General features: G+C 38.4%; 1 protein-coding gene across 2 annotated transcripts in view; it reads left to right on the forward strand.

The window, feature by feature from the left end:
• fam117bb (family with sequence similarity 117 member Bb) overlaps positions 1 to 22,357 on the forward strand; it is a 43,206-nt gene that overhangs the window by 3,823 nt on the left and 17,026 nt on the right. The window contains exons 2-3 of one of the 2 annotated variants that reach the window (XM_081367841.1): positions 8,424 to 8,593; positions 10,166 to 10,201. In XM_081367841.1, the coding sequence (XP_081223967.1) occupies positions 8,424 to 8,593; positions 10,166 to 10,201 (206 nt within the window). The remainder of the gene's footprint in view (positions 1 to 8,423; positions 8,594 to 10,165; positions 10,202 to 22,357) is intronic. The other variant, XM_081367842.1, reaches the window with a different exon arrangement.

The raw sequence follows: 22,357 nt of genomic DNA on the forward strand, positions 1-22,357 counted from the left end.
AATTCTAAAAATAAAACAAAAAAATCAAGTGTTGTAAATGCTGTGTGTGATTTTAGGCATCACAACATTATACTGTAGGCCTACATTATGAAAAATCAGTACTATTAATTTTGAAATTTGCATTTAGCACTGTTATTCAACAGTGTTTTTAAAGGGGTTGTTGACCCACACTCATGTCATTCCAAATCCATAAGACTTTCATTCATCTTTGAAACACAAATGAGATTTCTGTCCCTTCATGACAAGGCCATTCCACCAAAACTTGCTTCAAAAAGTTCATAAAGACACAGCAAAAGAGCTTGACACCCAACTAATAACGTTTGTTCTCATGCATGATTTCTTGTACGATGTTCTATTGAACAGAGTTTTGGGTGAATAGACATGGAGGGAGAGACAGATATATCTCAGGTTCCCTCAACTCTAGAAGAATAACTTTGCCAGCCTATGCCAGCATTTCTGGTAATTTTCACAAACGTTTCATGGCCCCCAGAATATTTTGTTGTATGAATAGCCTATCTGAACATGCAATATATCAAAAGAAAGACCAGACCGTCTGCTTTTAAACAAAAAAAAAATCAGTTTTATTCTAGCTTCATGCATTCTTTTGACAACACTTAAAGGGGAACTGAAACGAAATGGGAAGTAAAGGTGATATAACAGATGTGTTTTATCATTGTTATTTGTGGTAGCAAATTTGGTAGTTTTATTTGACATTTAAAACTGCTGAAGTAGTTACAAGGAGGGGAAACAGTGATGTTTGTTGTTTTGTTACTAGGGAGCAGCCATCTTGAGCTTCAACGGTCTGTGACGTCACTGGCATGCATGATAGGCTACCTTGACAGCTCCAGCAAAATGGCATCTCAAGAGCGTAACAGATCGAGAGGGGGGTCTCATTGCATTGCAAAAATTAAAAAATTGTAATCTGTCCAAAACGAATATAACACCTCCGATGCCATCAAGGACCGAATAACCTGTTTGCAAAATGACTGTGGCATAAATGTGACCACGGCGGGTCCTGTAAACAAGTTCCTCTCTCCTCTTAAGGTCCTTTCACACTGGACGCGATTTTGACGCATAAATAATTCGCGCGATGGTTTTATTTTTTGATCAGCTGTTTGTGTAATGAGCGCTTCCACACCGAACGCGAATGTGCTGCGGCGAAAAAACGACTTTTATTTTTTTCGCTTCGATGTCGATTTTTTTTTTTTTTACTTTTGCGGCGACAGAAAAGGCTTCAGCCAATCGCATACTACAAGGACAATGATTGTGTGGCGTAGCATTGCCAACCAACTCGGTTATCACGACTGTGAGTATGTTGTGTGATAGTTTTCTCGTTGTATAGTCCTGTGCTGTGTAGGCTAGCAGGCTAAACTACATTTGGGATAGAAAGCTAATCGTCAAAGATAGAGATAGAGACCGTGTTTACGCAGCTCATGTGATAGGGTTTGACGCGAACTATTCGCACACGAACTATTCGCTTTTTCGTTACGCATCCGGTGTGAAAGGGCCTTTTAGTTATTATCGTGATGTTCACCTTCACCGCAGATCACCTTGCTAAATGAATCCGACATCGAGGATGCTATCCAATATAAGCGATATCCATCGACGACACCTGCAAGATACTTACAGGTTAGTGTGATTTCAGCCGCTTTCAAACTGTGAATGAGATGCGGCGGCGCGCCTTGCCAGTTTAAATTTGACAAGTGCACACGCCTAAACAATGCACAGACAGCCAGCTGTCACAGCGCGTGCACTAAACTAAATTCTCTTTATCGTCTTATTGCATTTAAAGTGTCAAAAACACAAGGTTCTACGTGTATTAGTATATTCTAGATCCCTGCATTACTGTGGTTCTTAAAGTGACAGCAGTCTATATAAGAATCAGTATACGTTTCATTCATACAGTGAAGAATATGCAGTTTTATTATTTCATTTGATGATTCAATTTCTTACTTAAATGCTGTTTTTAGTGTTAATTTGTACAGTTAAAAAATGTGTACAGTCAAAATCAGTCAGTTCGGTCAGAGTAGCAGTAGAGTAGCCTGACATAACGTTAGTAGCCTACAGTGGTACCATGCCAGTGACGTCATCGAACACAGCTGTGCTCTGATAACAACAAATGTAAATTTCAGTATTGAGTATTTCAGTATATGTTTTGTTTTTAATATTAATTTGTTTACAATTTTAATAACCAACATGTTATCGAATTATATTTTGTTTGTTTCAGTTCCCCTTTAAATGTGTTAAATTTTGTTTAATACATTTTTTTTTAAAAAGCAACATTCTGAGCAAAAAGCTGAGAAAAACGCGTTTTTGCCAAAGAATACATCGGGATCTGATTCGGGGTTTTCTCTTAAAGGTGAACTATGCAGGGTTTTTTTAGCTTAATTTACCGAACAGCTTCTGAGTCGTTGGAATGGTTATATGACTTTTTTTCGGGGTGAATGGTGGTCTTCTCGCACCCCCCTAGCGCCTTTGAGCGGAAAAACCACCCTTGCAACTTTGGGCCGGCGGGCGTCAGGAAGTATCGCGTGATATCAGGTCTCGCGATGTAACGAATTGCTTTACGGCACTGCACACATACACTATCTAAACATTTAAATGCTAGCCTTCTGTGTATCATACATACCTCAGTGGATATGGCTCTGTGCGTTCGCCAGCTTCTTTGAAAACAAATGCACATGACCAGAGGGAGAAGATGGTAGGGGGGCGAGTCACCAACGAGTTTTGACGACAGTGTTGTCAGATATCTATTCCGAAGCTGTAGGGGGAGCTCTATAGAGAAACCCGCGAGCAAAAAGCGAGAAAACAGCGAAGAAATTGCCAAAACTGCATAGCGCTGCTTTAAATGAAGGGTTATCGCGTCAATGGCAGGGAAAGAGTTAAAAATATCTTAATGTGTTTCAAAGATAAACTAATGTATTTTGGTTTTGGAATAACATGAGGGTGAGTAAATGATGACAGAATTTTTTTTTCTTTGGGTGAGCTATCCCTTTAATGATTGTACGTCACGATGATTGCAAAATGACGTTATAAATATAAAAATGTGGGTAATGGACATTTAATTAAACAGGATGTTTCAAAAAAAGCAATGTGAGTCAAGACGCAATGGCGAAAGACATCCGTCTTCATGTGTATGACTAGTGACAGTGTAAGAGGAACTTCTCAAAACAACTAAAAACCTATAAGAAAAAACTAGAACTAGTTGACTTCACTGATGGTGTGAACTTCACTTCACACCATCCCTGCTTGTTCTTTCTACAGTATCCGGGTGTGAAAGTGTTTTTCTTTGAATGTATTCCTCAACATTTCAGTTCATTGTTCTCAGGATTAAACGGCACCATTGCGCATAAGCTCCGCATCGTTGCAACTAATTTTGCATATGCTGATGTGTTTCTCAATAGCTTTGCTCGTGCTTTTTAAGATCTCCATACAGACATGGTTCTTTTGCTCTTGGCTGGGGCTTTAACGGGGCACACTCCCAGTCTTTACAGAGAGGGATGGTACAGGCAGGCTGGGACGAGACCAGGCTGATCTATCTGTCCTCACAAAGAACACTATTAGGAGTCGGGTCACTATTACACCCTTTTATTTCAGCTGCAGGCCTGAGCTACAGTTTTAGAGCTACGTAGAGTGTTTTGAAGTATCTATTCACTGGTCCATACAGGCTTTGAAATGAAATGTGAGATTACAAGAGACTGTATTTAACATGCTTGTAGCATTTAAACAGCCCTTGTTTTAGCCTAAGAACTGTTCACACTTGGTAGGTGTGGCTCGATTAAAACAAACTCTGGTGCAATTGCTCTGTTATTGCAGTTTATTTGAATAAGTGTGAACACTGCCAGCTGAACCCAGGTGTGCAACAGACAAACTCTGGTGCAGTTCAACTGATATATGAACTCAACATGGACTAAAGACATCTGAAAGAAGCACAAAACAGGATGTGGTGTCACAAGATGCGACCCTAAAAAAAGACAGAATGCTGAAGCACCTGATTCTTTTCATCACAGGAGCTTCCTTTCCCATTAAGGTTCATTACAGGTGTCGGAAATGCTGTCCCCTTGCAGCAGTTTGAATGTTTATCGGAGGAATTCCTGCTGCTGGTTTGACTAATTTTCACATTTTATAAGATCGTTCATCACAATCGTAAAAATGCATAAAGTTCGTAAAAATATTACCATATGCACGCAATCCTGTAAAGTGAAGCCAAAACATTTCAAGCGCCCCCTGGTGGCTGGCTGCACTCCATGTGATCGAATGGGACGCGAGTCAAACAAAAAAAATCCAGTTACACGTCAAATATTTTTTTCCAAAGATTGTTTCTGTCATTTTAAGTAGTTCTTGTCATGAAAACGCATGTTCAAGTGTTCGTTTTCCCAGTAAGTTTGGTTTTATTTTTTATACGGGGTGTGACGTCATGATTGACAGCTGTGCTTGCGATTGAGTTTGCACGAGTTGGTGTAATGGGCGGGACCTCAGCGTCACTACTGGGCAGACTTGGAACGACGTAATCGGCAACAACCCTTACTGGGATATTTTGGCTTCATTTTTCTACAGAGGAAGGAAGCGGAGACGTGCTTTCGATCTTATTTTTTTTTTACATTTTAGGCATTTAGGCCAGTGTACAGCATTGTTTCAGTTGTTCGTTTGTTCTGTCGCAAATTCTACATCAAAAAGCAGTGTTTTTTTGTTTTGTATCTTTAGGTGCGATGGCAGTGAACACCATGTGAACCAGGACTAGTCTAAATGTATCGTTTTCTTTTTTTCGTCTGGACCAGAAGAACGGAGAACTGAACTACAAGTGTGAAGTGTGAACACACCCTAAAGGTGACTTTTTGAGGAATGTTGCTGGGCAATTGTTGCTTGGGAACTTTCCCATTGAGAATGGGCAACAAATTTCTATCTGGATAATTTTGATCGGTCGTGGGCCCTGTGTCTCACCTGGTTGCCCGTTGACGGCAATATTGCCCAGCGACATTGCTCAAAAAGTTGCCCAGTGTATCATCACCATAACAGTGTAGTTCAGTTTTAAATGACAATTACGTTACTAGGTTGCTGCTTTACATTTAATTTCATAATTTACTGATGGAAGCACTATAGAAATTTAATTAAATTTAAGTCTGTACTGTTTTTATGTGATTTAGTGGGTGTTTGTTCATTCAAATAAATAAAATGTAGGTAAAGGTAAATGTTTATATAATTTTGAAAGAAGATGAAGTGTTAGATGTCAAGGGTGTGTTTGGATCATAATCCTGTGGGTTGAATGTTTGTGAGTACAAGATGATTATCTGTATCTGTACTGACTGAACTGGAGGCGTATTCATGGTACTTTTGATGAATTGCTGTGACGTTATTATTGTTTTAGTCAAGTCACATTCACTAGTTTGAGGAGACAAAAGTCAAGAGCACAGCTTTCCCAAGGACGCGGCTCATGGGCCGCTGTGTGTGTGTTATCAGTGTGTGTGCAAAGTCTGCTGAGTGAGATGCAGGGTAGACGCAACACAATAACCTACTGTGCATAGACAGAGACGATAAGAGAATTCACTGCTCAGTAGTGCATCGTAGCATCTCTTATATGAGCCAATCAGAAATGAGATGATATCCCCGTGTGATAGTCTGTCCTCTGTGCAGCTTGTTTGTGTGCATGCATGCATGAATGTGTATGTAATTATGTAGTACACACACACATGCATAAAGATTTATCAGTCATTTCAGTGAAGAACCGTGCACAGTTAGGCCAGAAACAAACACTATGCAAGAACGCAAACACAGATGTGAATGTTTAGCCACTACATTGCAGGCGTGTGGTCCTGTTGTACATATTTTCTGTGCATTCCTGTGTTTCTGTGAAAACTCAGTACTCAGGGGTTTTATGTCTAAGCCAGTAAACCTAATCTGTTATACATATTCTGATAAAGACATATATAACGTTACAAAAGATTTATATTTCTAATAAATGCTGTTTTTTGAACTTTCTATTCATCAAAGAATCCTGGACAAAAAAAAAGCATGTTTTTCCAACACTGTTTCCATGAAAATATTAAGCAGCACAACTGTTTTCAACATTGATAATAAAGGAAATGTTTAAGAGCAAAATTATGTATTTTTGAAGGATCATGTAACACTGAAGAAAATACAATTTAGCATTGCCATCACAGGAATACATTTCATTTTTAAAATATGTTTAAATGGAAAACTATGGAAGCTTGTTTCCGCCACAAAATAAAAAATGTTAAATGATAATTGTGACTTTTTATCTCACAATTGCGAGTTTACATCTCGCAATTCTGACTTTATTTCTCAGAATTGCGAGATATAAAGTCAGAATTGCGTGAAATAAAGTCGCAATTGCGTGTTATAAAGTCAGAATTGCGAGATATAAAGTCAGAATTGCGAGATATAAAGTCGCAATTGCGTGTTATAATGTCAGAATTCTGACTTTATATCTTGCAATTCTGACATTATAACACGCAATTGCGAGTTTATATCTCGCAATTCTGACATATTTTCTCAGAATTGTGAGATATAAAGTCCAATTCTAAGGGGGGGAAAAATACGGACTTTTTTTTTTTTTTTTTACCTCGGAATAGTTTCTCACAATTCTGACTTTATAACACGCAATTGCGACTTTATATCATGCAATTCTGACTTTATATCTCCCAATTGCGTGATATAAAGTCGCAATTGCGAGAAAAAAAGTCAGAATTCTGACTTTATATCTCGCAATTGCGACTTTATTTCACGCAATTCTGACTTTATATCTTGCAATTTTGACTTTATATCTCGCAATTCTGAGAAATAAAGTCAGAATTGCGAGATGTAAACTCGCAATTGTGAGATAAAAAGTCGCAATTATCTCTTATAATGTTTTATTCTGTGGCGGAAACAAGCTTCCATAGAAAACAGTTAGGCCTATTTTATATTGTAATAATATTTCACAGTATTGATGATTTAGCCTACTGAAGCATAAAAATAATTGGTTTCAACTGTAAAAGATAAATATCTGCATTATTTTTCAGGTAACTAGATATATACATGTCAAGTTTAGCAAACTAATTAAGATTTTTGTCAAATTGTATCTTTTACAGAGAAAACCTACTTTAGAAAGCTAAATTAATTTACTGTATGCTAATGCTCACTAGCCCACCCGCTGTGGCAATACTCGTGTTGCATTATGATCTGCGTTCTGACACAGATTTGCATTTCAGAATTCATTAACCTGTTAATCTGAATTTAGATTAGCTAGAAGCCTTTCCATTCGCATTGCATAGAGTTGTGAAGATATTTCAGGGCCTTGCACATGCACTTCAGTTTCCAGTGAGCAAAAACATACCATGTGGAGACTGCAACTTGAGCTAACTAGCCAATTCCTCTCTCTTTCTCGCATGACTTCCCCCAAAATTCCTTACAGGTTCCTCCTCTTTAGATCCTCTCTCTCGTTCTTCAATGTGTACAATGCGCAGAAAGTCATGCCAGCTCTGTATTTTAAAATGTAATGCAAGATCCCTGTTCTGCTTTTTGTGAGTTGTATTGTCTTAAAATAACAGAAGATCCACCCAACAGTAAAGAGTAGTTGTTGTTTTGTTGCTGAAGTGTGTGTTCACTTTCCCATTGGACTATTGGAAGCAAACAAAGTTAATGGTTCCCCTCTGATTTGCTTCCCTGGATACAACACACACACACACAGAGAGAGAGAGAGAGAGCGAGCGAGAGAAAGACTGATGTCACCTATGTGGCAAAAGATAATGGGACTTTCTTAAAATCCTTTCTGAAAGGCTCATACGCTGAACTTCCTGTGTAAAATCCCTCGCAGATGTCATCTCTTCAAAGCCGCACAAAACAACAGGCCGCCCTCTTTTACTGTACGTCTGCGCTGTGTATTCAATAGTGTGAGTTTACATGAAAGAATAAGAATCTTTAAAAGACTCAGACTTACAAGAGAAGGAGAGAAGGCCATCGATTGTGTGCTGGAAAGAACAGACGAGAGAAAAAGAGAGCAGGGACGATAGTGAAGGGGGCAATTACTCGTGGAGACACACCGAATGTAGGTCAAGACACGCGGGCCGCTTCCTCCACGCCAGTCGAGCAGTTAATCAGCTTTAGTTTTATTAAAAGAGCTACTGGACACCAGACTAATTCTGTCTCAATCTGCTGGGTTTTAATATTCATCACCATCAGCCCAGCGGACATTTACACTCAAGCTGGTGTAATCTCACACACACGGCTGCTCTCTAAGCACTTACTGTGATGTATTGTGTTCATAACATGCAGCCTCTAACTTATGTTCTTCTTCTGTTTCCCTCCCATCTGTTTTATTCTTCCTCACATGTCTCATTCATCCATCTTTCAATCGAACCCTGTCTCCCCCTCCCCATCCTTCCTTCCCCTTTTTATCTCCTCTGCGTTTTCTGGCTGTCTTGCAGACAAGCATAGACTTCCTGTGGCAGGGTCTTGGTGTACCACCAGCAATAACGGTAGCATTCGTCGCACCTCCTCTTTGGACGCGCTCACAGCCCCTTACCTGTCTGGACACTGGCCCCGGGATGTCATCCACGCCCCTTGTGCCCCTTGCATGAGGGACAAATCCACCCAGGTGAGCTGCCCCACTTGTACCCTTTATGTTATTACACTGTGTAATAACAAGTTGTGCATTACCCAACATCTCACGCATACACACCTCCTATCAATCAGCCATTCACTTCTACCCGAAAACTTTCCACTCCAACCTTTCCGACACCAAATACCTACTTGCATAATCTCGTGTTTGCAAACCACCAGCATGAATCACCTGAGAAACACTTGCTTTGTGCAAAAACAAACCCATGAAACCACCACAGACATGTCTTTTGTATGCGCTCTGCACCTGTGAGACACAGTCGACCTGAGTCTCGTGTAGCTAGACGTTTTGAGTATCAGCATGCCGCCTTGTTCACCTGCCCACTTCAGTTGGCCGTGAAACACCAGGAGACAATTTCAATTATTCATACCGCGGCTTTTTTTTTTTTTTTTTTTTTTTTTTGTGAAAGGAATTAACTATTCAGCAAGGATGCATTAAATTGATCAAAAGTGTCAATAAAGAAATTGATAATGATACAAAAGATTTGTATTTCAAATATATTATGTTCTTTTGAACTTTCTATTTATTAAAGAAACGTGCAAAAAATGTATCGCAGTTTCCACAAAAATATTAAGCAGCACTACTGTTTTCAACAATGATGATAATAAGAAATGTTTCTTGAGTAGCAAATCAGCATATGTGACCCTGGATCACAAAACCTTACATAAGTCTTATGTCGCATGGGTATATTTGTGGCAATAGCCAACAAAACATTGTATGGGTCAAAATTATAGATTTTTCTTTTATGCCAAAAATCATTAGGATATTAATTAAAGATCATGTTCCATGAAGATATTTTGTAAATTTCCCACCTTAAATATTAAAACATTTATTTTTGTGAATGGATGCAGCACTATCGCCAATAGAAATGGACAACTTTAAAGGCGATTTTCTCAATATTTCGATTTTTCTGTACCCTCAGATTCCAGATTTTCAAATAGTTGTATCTCGGCCAAATATTGTCCTATCCTTAAAAAAAAAATACCCATAAGACTGGTTTTGTGGTCCAGGGTCACATATTAGAATAGTCTTCAGGGTCACATGATCCTTCAGAAATCAGAGTAATCATACTGAAAATTCTGCTTTATCATCTCAGGAATAAATTCCATTTTAAAATGTAGTAATATTTCACAGTATTACATTTTTCACTGTATTTGCATGTGATCAAATAAATGCAGTCTTGATAACCATAAGAGACCTCTTTCTAAAACATTGAAAAATCTTACCAACCCCAAACTTTTGAATGGTAGTGTATGTATGTTCAAAGATTAGCTATTATAACCAGTGTGGGTCTGTAGTGCACTTACTGATTCCTAAATAAATTGTTCAAAAATCCACATTTTCATATTTACGCACCCTCATGTTGTTCCAAACCTGTTTGATTTTCTTTCTTCTGAAACACAAAAAGAAGATATTTTAAACAAAATCGTCTGTGTGTTTTGGTCCCTACAATGAAAGTCAGTAGGGTGCTGGTGTTGTTGGCCGGTGTGGACTTACAATGTACAGACCAAAACAATTCTTCAAATTATCTTCTTTTATGTTCCACAGAATAAACAAGTCATGCAGGTTTGTAACAACATGAGGGTGAGTAAACCATCCCTTTAAGGCACAAATATATTCAGCACAATCCTGGTCAAATAAACAAATATTACAATCAGTCAGCCTGTATTAATCTTTATTCGTAGTTTTCCAGTAGAATAATGCCATAATCGCACCAAACTGAAGTGTGCAAAATAAACGCCTCTCAAAACAAACCGTCACTCTTTTACCTCTGGTGCGGTGAGTTGCGTAGGACACACAGATGTGTTCTCACATGCACACTCTTGCCTGTGTTTGTGAGCAGCTATTAACATCTATTACTGTACGATTTTAATGTTGTTTTTCCACAAGTCTAAACACAGATGTTAATTTAGCACTGCCTGAAAACCGTAACTCTACAAAATAAGAGAAGTGTAATGTGAAAGTTATTATGGATAAAAAAAGATAGGCTGTAGAGAGAGAGAGAGAGAGAAAAGGAGGAAGCCTCTCCCTAGGTTTGTTGAGAGATGAGAGGAAACTGTGGCATATTTCTGGTGAAGGCCTGAAGCTTGAACTTGAAGCATTCTTTCCTGAAGCTGCCTGTTTTTCCAGCTTATTTTCTTCCAGAAACACATCAGAGCCAGTACATATCTCAGTATTAACAACATTTTTGCAGTAAAAAAAAAAAAAAAAAAAAGGTAATTATTTGTTGCTGGCATTTCAACAAATGATTTATTGATTTGAGTTTTAATGTACATATGTTAAAAAGGAAGTGATGTCAGAGGCATGGATTCATTTAGATCACTCAAACCCAGTCCTGGCATCCATAAGAAAAAGCATCAAAGATTAAACGCCCTGGTTCTCTGGGGTCTTATCTTACCCTCTCTCATCAAAGCCTGAGCGTACTGTGTGTGTGTGTGAGTTTCCTCTGGAGATCCTAGACCTCCACCCAGCTCTTTTTGTCAGCAGTGTGCCTTTCTTACAATGAGTGCAAAAGGGAGCTTGGTGAGTTGGAGGCGAGTGTGGAATTTGGACGACATTTGCAGAGCTTGCTCTTTCTCCCTCGACCATCACGCCAAAATAACCAGATCTTGGATCCATACTACAGTGTCAGTTGCCAGGGAGCTGAGCTCACACCTAGTGACCAAACAACAACATGGAATGAAGCCCTTTGCTGCTCTCCCTGCCTCCTGTGGGGAGCAGAGAAGTATGCAGCCACACACACACAAATGCGCTCTGTGTGAATCTGTATACACCAGCTGTAACAGATTTATAGCCGATACAGGATCAGTGGAGTGTGAGACTGCGTTCTGTGAAATAGCGGTTGTGTACTTCTATGGACTGCGCGGCACACGCGTTGAAGCTGCTAGATCCAGTGCTGTAGGTTATGTTTCATGCTTTGTCATGCGCTCTGAGAAAGTCAAGGAGGGGAAATCGAGACAAGTTCTACATGAGCCTTCTGCCACGCCGCATCATAATTACAACAATAAAGAAACCTGATCAGACACGCATGCTAAGCTGTGATCAGAAGCATTCTCAAGAAGCCAGACCTGAGAACTTGCTCATTTAAGATAAATGAGTGCTGAAATTACATCAGCTCACACCTTTAGGGAAGAGGACGAATCCTTGGAATGAAGGTTGTGAAACGTTTTTATTGGCTATGTGTGTTTTTTTTTTTTACTGCATACATTTTCTCATGGTTAGACTCCCCCTATGGGTGTCTGATGGCGAAAGGTTACTACTCATTTTGAAGCTTACAAGGAGAAATGTGAATCCACAGAGGCATTTGTGTGGATATACATTGGGCAAGCATCAGCATTACTATTACTGTTGCTCATAGGTAGGGTAGGATTTTTAACAAACACTTCGGCACGTCATATGTGCTGTGGACAAGATTGATATCTCAAATAGTGTGACTTAGGGATAGGAATCATGAAGAACTTTCGTAAATTAAGTAATTCCGGTTCCTCACATTATTTGTTTAAATGATTAAGAAGAGATAAATGCAAAAAATGCAATTGCATTGCCAAATGATGAGATAATTTTAATTAATAAATTAAAAACAAGGGTGTTTTTATGACTTTTCAGTCTTTTTAGAGGTGTCAAATTCAATACAATATTTGACCTTTATTATATGTTAAATATCAATACTAAACAACAAAATAATAATGTGATAACATTTATTTTTATAAAATGGTACTGACCATTTATGGAAGTGAATGTTTATATCACTATTATCTTTTCTACTTGTCTGTATTTTTGCACTCCCTTGTGCTGCTTTTTAATTATTTTTCAATGGAAAAAGTCTGTAGATAAAAAGGTACGTATTTGAGCTTTCTCACTGCTTTTTCTTTTTTCCACATTTTTAAGATGCCATGTCAATTAAAAAAGTTCAAAAGAAGTTCAGGTTCAGAAACCTTTTCTCCTCCACTGTGCCTTACATTTTTGAACTCAAGAACATGTTCTGTGTAAACTGTTCCTAATTGATTACTGTAGATTGTTGGCCGATATATCGCCAAGGCTGATATGTCGGCCGATATTTGGCTTTTATATATATATATATATATATACCTGAGAATGGCAGCGCCTGAGCGCACAGCACTCCCATTCTTATTCTTCATTACTTTACGGTCTCTGTTTAACGGTTCTAATACATTATTAGATAGAATTGTTAAAGAAAGTATGCGGAAAAGTATTATAGCGTTTGCTTTAATATTAATAATAGACAGGCAAACACGGTACTACTTTCTCATTTACCGTCAGCATTCAGTAAATTTATATAATTTAAACAAATCTTTGAATATTTAATAAAATATATACTTCCTTTGAAGGAGGGATCTGAGCCATTTATACAGTTCAGAATTGTGAGTGGGCTCGTTTGACCAAGAAACCACCCAGAACACCCTAGAAACATGGCAACAATTCCTTAGCAGCAACCTCAACAAGTTTTGCATGGGAAAACGCCACTCACATTTCCTTCAGAAAACGTAATGTCATGTCTCCATGAGCATCCTTTAATTTGGACCACCTGATACTGGACTTTTTGTTATGTGTGGAATGCATGTACAATCCGAGAGCTATCCATTTATGAAGATAAATGTACACGCGTGAATTCATCCCCCCAGTATGCAGAAAGGTCACCATGTTCACCTACATTAAGCAATCGCAGTGATTTTCTGACGTGAGAAACATTTTTAGGCTGGAAAATATGCTGTGGGATACATCTGTGCTGTTGCCCGGGGGATTTCTATTTGTAAGGTTTACAACACCATGTACCTGCGGAAGAAAAGCATTAACCTTTAACAAGTGCCATGTTAACGTGCGCACACTCGGCCCACAAACCTCCGTGGCCCTGCCAGCTTTGTTACTTTTTAACAAGAAAGTTCTTTTTGCCATGATAATCCCCTTCTGCACTGACAGGCTAAAAATCTGAACTATTTTCCAACACTGGTGTTCAATGTTCAGAAAGCCTGTGGTAAATTTGGCACTCTCTCAGTAACAGGCCTTGTGTTTCAGTCCAGCTGAAAGAGAGACAGGTGAATACCGAATAACAGCCTGTCCAAGGGGAATTCACCACTTGTATTCCCCTCTGTATGAGCGCTCATAGGGTTACAGAAAAGCTTAGCTGGCAGATTAACCAGACCGTGCTCAGCTCTCGAGTGAGGACCCGAAACTGCCTTCTATCAGGGTTTTAATGTGCAGTGGCCCCAAAAAGTGTTTAGACACTTGAGCAACATGCAAAAAAAAAAAATGTTTCTTCTTCTTTTTTTTTGTAAAGAAGCCTCTCATGCTCACCAAGGCTGTTTATGTGATCTAACAGTAAATTTTTTTTTTTAAATTTACAAACTTAAAACAACCATTTTCTATTTGAATATATTTTTATTTTATTATGTATTTTATTCATGTAATGGCAAAGCTGAATTTTCAGCATCAGACTCCAGTCTCCAATGTTGAAAACAGTTGTGCTGCTTAATTTTTTTGATAAAAAATTGTAGGATTCCTTGATGAATAGAAAATCTGGAGAACAGCATTTATTTGAAATAGAAATCTTTCTTTACTGGTATTTTTGATCAATGTAATGTTTCCTTGCTGAATAATAGTACATTTATTTCTTTAAAAAGCAAATCTTACTGACCCTAAAATTTTAAACAGTATTGTACAAAGACAGTTCTCCTGACGCCACATACCCTGTATGTGTCCTAGAAGAGTATCCACAGGAGTGATTCATCACATTAACTATTAACATAATTCACTAATGTTTGACAACAGAAGGCCCTATTTTAACGATCTAAGCACATGGTCTAAAGCGCAGTGCGCAATTGCACTTAGGGTGTATCCGAATCTAATTTTGCTAGTTTAACGACGGGAAAAATGGTTGGCGCGCGCGGCGCATGGTATAATAGGGTTGTGCCTATTCTCTTAATGAGTAATGGGTGTGCTTTGGGCGTAACGTGAATAAACCAACCAGAGTCTCATCTCCCATTCCCTTTAAAAGCCAGTGGCGCTTGCGCCATGGTGGATTGCTATTTACATGACGGAATTTGCAAGCGGAAAAACTGAACGTGTCTCCAGGGTGCATACGGATCTGCTCGTGCGCGAGGTTAAAGCGTGTGAGCAGACCATCTACAGGACAAGCCGAATTCAACCATATCTTTATGTACACAATATTAATCTTTTACATTTGTAATCCTTTTATTTTTAATATTTGGCATGTTTGTGTGCTGCTGGGCATCCCTGTGTGTGTGTGTAATAAGCAGAGTGTACGCGCGTTGTGGACCCCCCAATAGGCGCACATTACTAACGCGCTCTTTAAATAACAAACAAAAAAATATTGCGCCATTGACTTTAGACCAGGTTTTTGTTGGTCAATGGCGCAGTCAAAATAGCAACGCGTCAACAATGCGCCTGAACACACCTCGTTTTCAGACCAACAAACGAGACCGCACAAATGGGCGCAAATGCATTTGCTATTTAAACAACGTGGCGCAGGACGTGAAAATGATAATTGCGTCAGGCTGAAACTAGCAAAAAACACTTGTCGCGCCTGGCACTGCATTGCGCCGGGTGTATGATAGGGCCCTAAGTGTTAACTTTTTGTCTTGATTTTGAACATAATTTCCTGTTGCTGTCTTTCTTTCTAAATGTTTCTTCCAAAAGTGTCCAAATACTTTTTAGGGCCCTCATTGGGGGCCACATATAACAACTGGCACTTATGTTAGGTCCTCAGAGTACAGATGTGGGTGGGAAATGCAAATTCTGATATTTACGTAGCGGAATTGGGGTTTTCCCATCTCTCTCTCTCTCTCTCTCTCTCTCTCTCTCTCTCTTTTTTCTTTTTTTTTTTTTTTCTCATGACGTCTGTCACAGGAGAGTTGATCTGCTGTAAAGGTTGTTTGTGTTTTCACTTTGGGTCCTTTTCCAACATTGTTTTGCATATTTTTTGCACTTTTTTTCTTTCTTTCATGGTCTACTAAACTTCAGTGACTTTGCTCATGAGTTTCCACTGGCTGACTGGGGTTACATCACACACCCAGGGCCTTTACTCATGACCTGTGCTTCAAAGCGAGTCCAAACACAGCGCCCCTCTGTTTATAAAGAGCCTTTTGTTTCTGTGTTAATCTACTCTGAGCGTGGGCCCTACTGTAACTTCAACCCTCTCACACACACACACACACACACACACACTGTTCCCAAACGCAGCCTGGTCTAGAAAACCACACTCATGCTTCACTTACAAAAATGTACCTTGGTCACTTTTTTTTCTGTCAAAATACCTTGGTACTTCAGTCTGTAGTATTTCAAAGAATGTTATGACTATTACAGATCTTTTTTTTTTCTTAGTGTAACTATGGTATTTTAACCAAACAAATACAATATATTGGTACCATATTGGTTTTTGACCAATATTAGAGATATTTTTATTCATATCAATTGATGTTGATGTTTAATTTTAGATTACTTTTGTTATAATCTAACTCTCACTTAAAGCAAGTCTTTGAAATGCTAATAATTAAATAACACTGTTAAATGTAATCCTTAACTAAATGACAATCTATTTTATTTTTCATATTGTACATTGTAATATTATGATGCCTAAATTGACTTGAAGAGTTTTAAAATGAATGTTTTACATTTTTAGTGTTTTATTTTTTAATTTAATTAGACAAAAGTATAGAATTTTAAGGTCAGCCATTTATCATAACATAAATAATTATCAGTTTATTGGCCACAATTTTTAATGTGAGTGCTTCTCATGGTTTTGTAAGGGTTGTACACTGTTTGACAAGTTATCATTTGTTTTTACATTGCTGTAACTCATCAAAATAAGTTAAGCAATTTTCAACTTGTTTTACAGTTAAGATTCAACAAATTTTAAGTCACTTTAATATAATTTAAGTTGAAATGACTTAAACATCCAAGTTGATTGTACTTAAAATGTTAAGGCAGCAACCTTTTTTTTTTTTTTTTGCAGTGCATAAGTGAGGGGTTGTACTGATATAATATCCGGGTGAGGTTTGTAGAAAGGACCAGTCAAACCACACAGTCTTTGCTTGCCAAATTTGTGGCACAAACTTTTAAATTAGCCTGACAAACTGCTTGTGTATCTGTAAACGCGTGTGAAAGCGAGTATCACACACACTGTGTATGTCCTGGCAGGCCTGAACAGACAGATGCTCCCCCCTCCTCAGCAGAGAATCCCCCTGTGCAGCGTCCACAGCTGCTGAACAGAGCCGTGTTTGTGTGTAGCCAGCCTGCTCCGCTGGAAATCTTAAACTGCTGGGAAGGAGGAAGTGATCCTGGCAGTTGGCTGCAGCTCTGAGAGAGAGTTAGGAGCTGGGTAGCCCAGTGCTGCACTCAACACAACAGAATCAGTCATGGAGCCGGATTGCTGTAGAGCAGCACAGCTGAAAGACGACACACACACACACACACACACACACGCAGCAGCCTTCAGAAAGAGATGGACTGTTTGTTGTCTATCTCAATGCAATCGACTTAGCTGTCAGGTTGAGCCATCACAGGCCTGACACTCGCAGTCGTAAATTACTCTGGGACTGCAGGAGTGGGTGTAAACCAGTGTTTTAGCTGAAACCTAACAAATGTGAGGAATCTAAGCATATATGAGAGGTGTGCATGTCTGCTTTTCCACCGTCGGGCCGAATGGGCCGTTATATTTCCACTTGAGCTTGGTTCGGCACGGCACGATTACAAACTCGGCCTGGAACCGTGCTGGTAGAATGCGTGTAGTGATGCCGCTACTCAGGATTGGTCACTTGTCTGTTGTCTGGCTGCCATTTTTCTCTGTAGCTGACCAAGCGCACTCTGATCATCCTCCATAACGCTGTTACTATTTGCATCTCTACCCATCCGTAAACTCTTGCGTTACCAATGCAACGACTGACGCATTCTAAAGAGCTCTGTTTTCAAACCATATCCATACAGGCATAGAACGGAACGGTTAAGCTACAAAAACGGTTTGGCCCGATGGTGGAAAACGGCTTGCCCATGACCCTGTTTATACTTGGTGATAACATCTATTTTGACCAATCACAAATGAAGAGAGTAAATATAGGTAAAAACAGGGTCCAAAATGTTTTTTGAATTGAAAGTTACTCAAGCCACATTCATAATTAGAAGGTCATGTCACATTTTTAAACAACTACAAAACCGAGGAATTCAGCTTAAAATTTCATTTTTGTGGTTAAATATCAAGGACATATTTGTTTTTTGTGTATACGTTGCATGCATTATAATATATGTATTTGTTTTCATGTATTTTGATTAAGTAGTTATTTATTTTTATTTAGACTTTATCTTTATTTTAATTTATTTAATTTAAATGTATTTCTTTTTTCTTTTCTTTTTTTTTTTCATTTATTTACACTTGGTACGAACAATGGCCTCAGGTGTGTCTGTTCGTACCAAGTGTAAATGAGCCCGTGATGCAGAGTAAACTGAACGGCACATCATTACAGAGGACTTGGTCACCATTCACTTTAACACTCATAGGATAAGAGGAAGCCTGCAGAGAGAATGAAAGAGAGAAGGAGGTAGAAAAAGCAGAAGTGTATAAAAGGAGTATGCAGTGATGAAGAGGGGGAAAAGATGAAGAAAAGAGGGATCAGACTTAGATGAGTGTGACAAAACCAGCAGAACAATAGCTAGAGAAGCAGAAAAGAGCGATGGAACAAAGAAGCACATGCACGGATTAATTAAACAAAGAAAGAAAGGAATTTAGAGGAATAAATTTTGGTGAGGGGTAGGAGAGGTACGCCCGGGCACAGGAGCCACTCCTACGGCTCAACTCGTGGAGGTTCACAGGGCATGAAGTTAATTAAGAAGAGAAACTTTATCTTACTGGCTTGTTCAGCCATGTTGCACTTTCTCTCGTTTTTGGCTCTGTTCTCTTTCTATGGATTGAAATAATTATTTTAACTGGTCAGAATTTTAGGCTAAATTGTCTGACACATTTCCATGAATGGTCACAATTTATATTTAAAGTCAGAATGAAATCAAATTGACCGGTTTTCTTTCTTGCTACACATTCCTGGTTTTATTGTGCCGTATTAAATTTCTCCATCTCTGAAACGCCTTTCATTTTCGATTGACGTCACCAAGACAGCAAATATTTTAATCAACAGGTGCCAGGAGTGTTTCAGGAGGGAAGCTGTTCTCCTTAATCGACTCCAAACCCTGGTATATAATGTCCAATTTTCTTGATCCTTGTGAATAAAATTAAATCCCGCTCTACTCTTTTCCCTCATTGAATATCCAGTTTCACTTTGAAATACATTACATTAAAAGGGTTGTGAATGTTGTTTTACTGTAAAAACAAGTGTTTCTCATTCTGATGCATTTCTGAGTGAAACTAAATATTTAACTGTATATATGTAATGTAAGACGGGACTTAATTTTATGTCGGAATTTGATTGGATTGGGAAATTGAAATCTAATCTTGTTGGTTCAGAGGCAAAAAAAGTTATCTTGGTTAAAGCAAACATATTTAGCTCTTGCATTTGTGAATCATGCAGAAAGACCAGGAATATTAATGTAAGGAATAATTAACTTCGGGCCATTGAATTATTAGAAAAATAAAGCACACCCGAAGTGGAGTGGCCGTTACACCTCGGGTGTGCGTTATTTTTCGAATAATTCAACGGCCCGGAGTCAATTATTCCGCTTATACTACGGTTACCACACCTCAAAACACTGTTCAGGTGATGTATTTCAAGACATTTGTCAGGTTTTTGTCCTTAAAACGTTCTTGTGTGTAGAACTAATTTCTTACCCATCTAATCCCAAGCCTTAATGCAGTTATAGATCTACATATATAGTGATTACCTGAGTCTTTGTCTCTCAACAGTGTTCGACAGCAGCGTCTAATAGCAAAACTGTAAGTTTGTCTGCTCCAAGAACAGTGCCGCTATTACCTTGCAAGTGAGAAATTCATGTAGCTTTTAAGTTGCTAAACTACATTACTGATAAAATAGTCAGAGCAGTGTTGACAACACGTTTCTTTGTGAGTGTGTGTCTCGACAAAAACCGTATAGTATTGTTTACTATATGTATTTGTTTGGTCAGTGTCATTGTGGGTTTTGGTTCTTTTGTTGTTGTGGTCTGTATAAGGACCTTTGAAATAACTGAAATCATTTGGTGAAGTGAAATGGAACTGTAATGCGGTCAAGACCTGCTTTGAACTACTTTAGGCGTGCGTTTCCCTGAAAATAATTGCACACCTTAGAACGTTCATAAACCAATCAGATTCAAGCATTCAACAACATGTCAAGAGTGTTTTTAAGCATGTCAGAGGAAAAGTTTAGCTGTGATCATACAGTCTTTAATGCATGTTCACTTGTGTGTAATGTCAGCTGATGTTAAGTGTTTGTTTGAAGGGAGTGTGAATTGGGACACACGTCTAGAGATGTGTCTAGATACAGAGCCTCAGGGTGTACAGAGACTGAGAGGAGAGGAGTCGACTGGTTTCCCCACACATGTTTGTCACCATTTGTGTCCAAGGCCAACGTTTGTGATGAATGAGTCTGCTAATTAATGGTGTGTGTGGATGTTTGCGTGAAAACATATGTTAATCATGGGTAATTGTTGACACCAGTATGTTAAAAACAGGACAATGGTTTTGAGAAAAGCGAAGTTTATTTTAATATCATGATGCACATCACAGAAAAAGAGCATGTTCCCGTGTTGTGTTTTTGATTGGTTGTCTTTTGACAGCTAATGTCCCAGGGCAGGCTGTTTCCAATGCCACAGATTTTATTATTTCTGTACTGCATTGTACAGTTTTGGCTTACACCTTTGAGTGACAGAGAGAGGCTACTTTTCCATACCTCCTCAACATAAGATCACTCTTCGTCTGTGGCAGATATCTAAATAAGGCCATAGCTGTCCAGTAATAAATCTCCTGCAACGTTCTGAGTGAAAGTTTGTGAACTTGCTAGTACAGGCATGTTGAGTGTATTGGGGGGTAGAATGATCTGTTGTTGAGTTGTTTACAGTGAAAACCCACAGGCTGAATCTCTGGTGTCGTGCCGTTAACAGCAGTGGGAGGCTGTGCTTACCCAGAGACAAAGACAAGCCCTGATCAAGAGGTTCCCAAACAAATCTTTGTGTGAGTGTGTGTTATGATTAGGGGTGTCACAATACCAAAAATCTAGTAGTCGGTACCGATACCACCAAAAGTACATGATACTCGATACCAAAGTCGATACCATGGTTAAAAAAACCCAATAATACATAAACATTGACTTTAATGGGGGGTGGGGTAATTTGATGGGGTAGGGGTGTTTTACATATTTTAAAAATAAATTCTAATTATCTCATCAAAATGTTTGCTTACTCAATGTGTTTGTGTTTTTATGAGGGAATTTGTTGCAATAGTCAGTTATAAGTGAAAAGTTAAAAGCGGGGCTTAGAACGACAATAACCTGGGGACAAGCGCAGTGTGAAAAGCCCTACACACTGTGGTAATGTGTGTGATTGTGAGCCAGTAAGTGATTTGAAGGTGTAAGTAAGGCCATGATGTGTACATACTCACAGCTGAGCGATTCTCATAACTCTCTAGGCTGACGTGGTGTACTGATTATAAGAGCTGTAGTTGACTAAATTCTTTCCCAGTTGTGTGTTAGCGACTTTAAACTACCAGAAACGACTCTCTCTCACAGAATGCTGTGTTTTGGCGAGGTATGTCACACGTTTATGGAATGTTGTTCATGTTTACTGCTTTTATTCGGCTATCTGAGGCAGGTTTGTCAGAGCTGATGTTCTCTTGTTTGGGGTCCTTTTTTTCAGCTCTCTGAGACAAGATTGGCATTAACGTGTACTACACAGTAAAAAAAGTGATCAGTTGACTTAAAGTTAAGTAAATAAACTTGCTTAATCAAAAAAATTAAGTAATGTGGTATTGTCAAGTTCACATAACTTATTTTTTTTAAGCATTACGTTTATTTACTTAATTTTAAGGCAACAGGTTTACTCAATTTTTTTAAGTAAGTGAACTGAGCACTTTTTACTTGCATACTATTTTAGTATGTGGTATGGAAGTTCATAGTATACAGTACAAATTTTCTTTACCCATGGAATACCCAAATTATTTACTACAAATGCCAAAATGAGCTGAATAAAACCAGGCACACTGCAAAGAATATAGTTACCCTTTCCACAGTGCAATTTTAACAACTTAACCTTCCAATCATGATTGTTAATTTTGCTTTCTTGACTCATTATTTGATCAGATTGCCAAATTGGATTGTTAAAATTGGACTCAAAATAATGTATTTGTTTTATTTCCTGATAATGATGTCACTTTATGAATTAATGCAGACGACAATCTACTGTTTGAAACCTATATTAGTTGCGTAATGTGTCCAGTTTCAAATGCTATTTAGAAAAAGAAAAAAAGTGTATATAGTGTACATAGTTCCTGCAAGTGATGCATCAATAACCACTTTAGTATTAATCAATATTAGCTTTTTATCTTCAGTATTGGTTAAAAGATTGTAAGGAGAATAAAATGGCTCATTACCTCTTTTCACTTGAAGCATGCTCTTTAAAAATATAGACTAAGCAATGTAGATTTATTATATTGAACATCAGATTAGATATCAGCTAATTACACAAAAAATAAATATTGGTATATCTGCGTTCTTAGTTTCTGCAAATTAAGTTTATATTTGTGTGTGTGTTTACTGTCCTGAAGACGCTGCCAGT

This window comes from Scardinius erythrophthalmus (genome assembly GCF_964197995.2).
Source record: "Scardinius erythrophthalmus genome assembly, chromosome: 6".
In the NCBI taxonomy this organism is placed as follows: Eukaryota; Metazoa; Chordata; class Actinopteri; order Cypriniformes; family Leuciscidae; genus Scardinius; species Scardinius erythrophthalmus.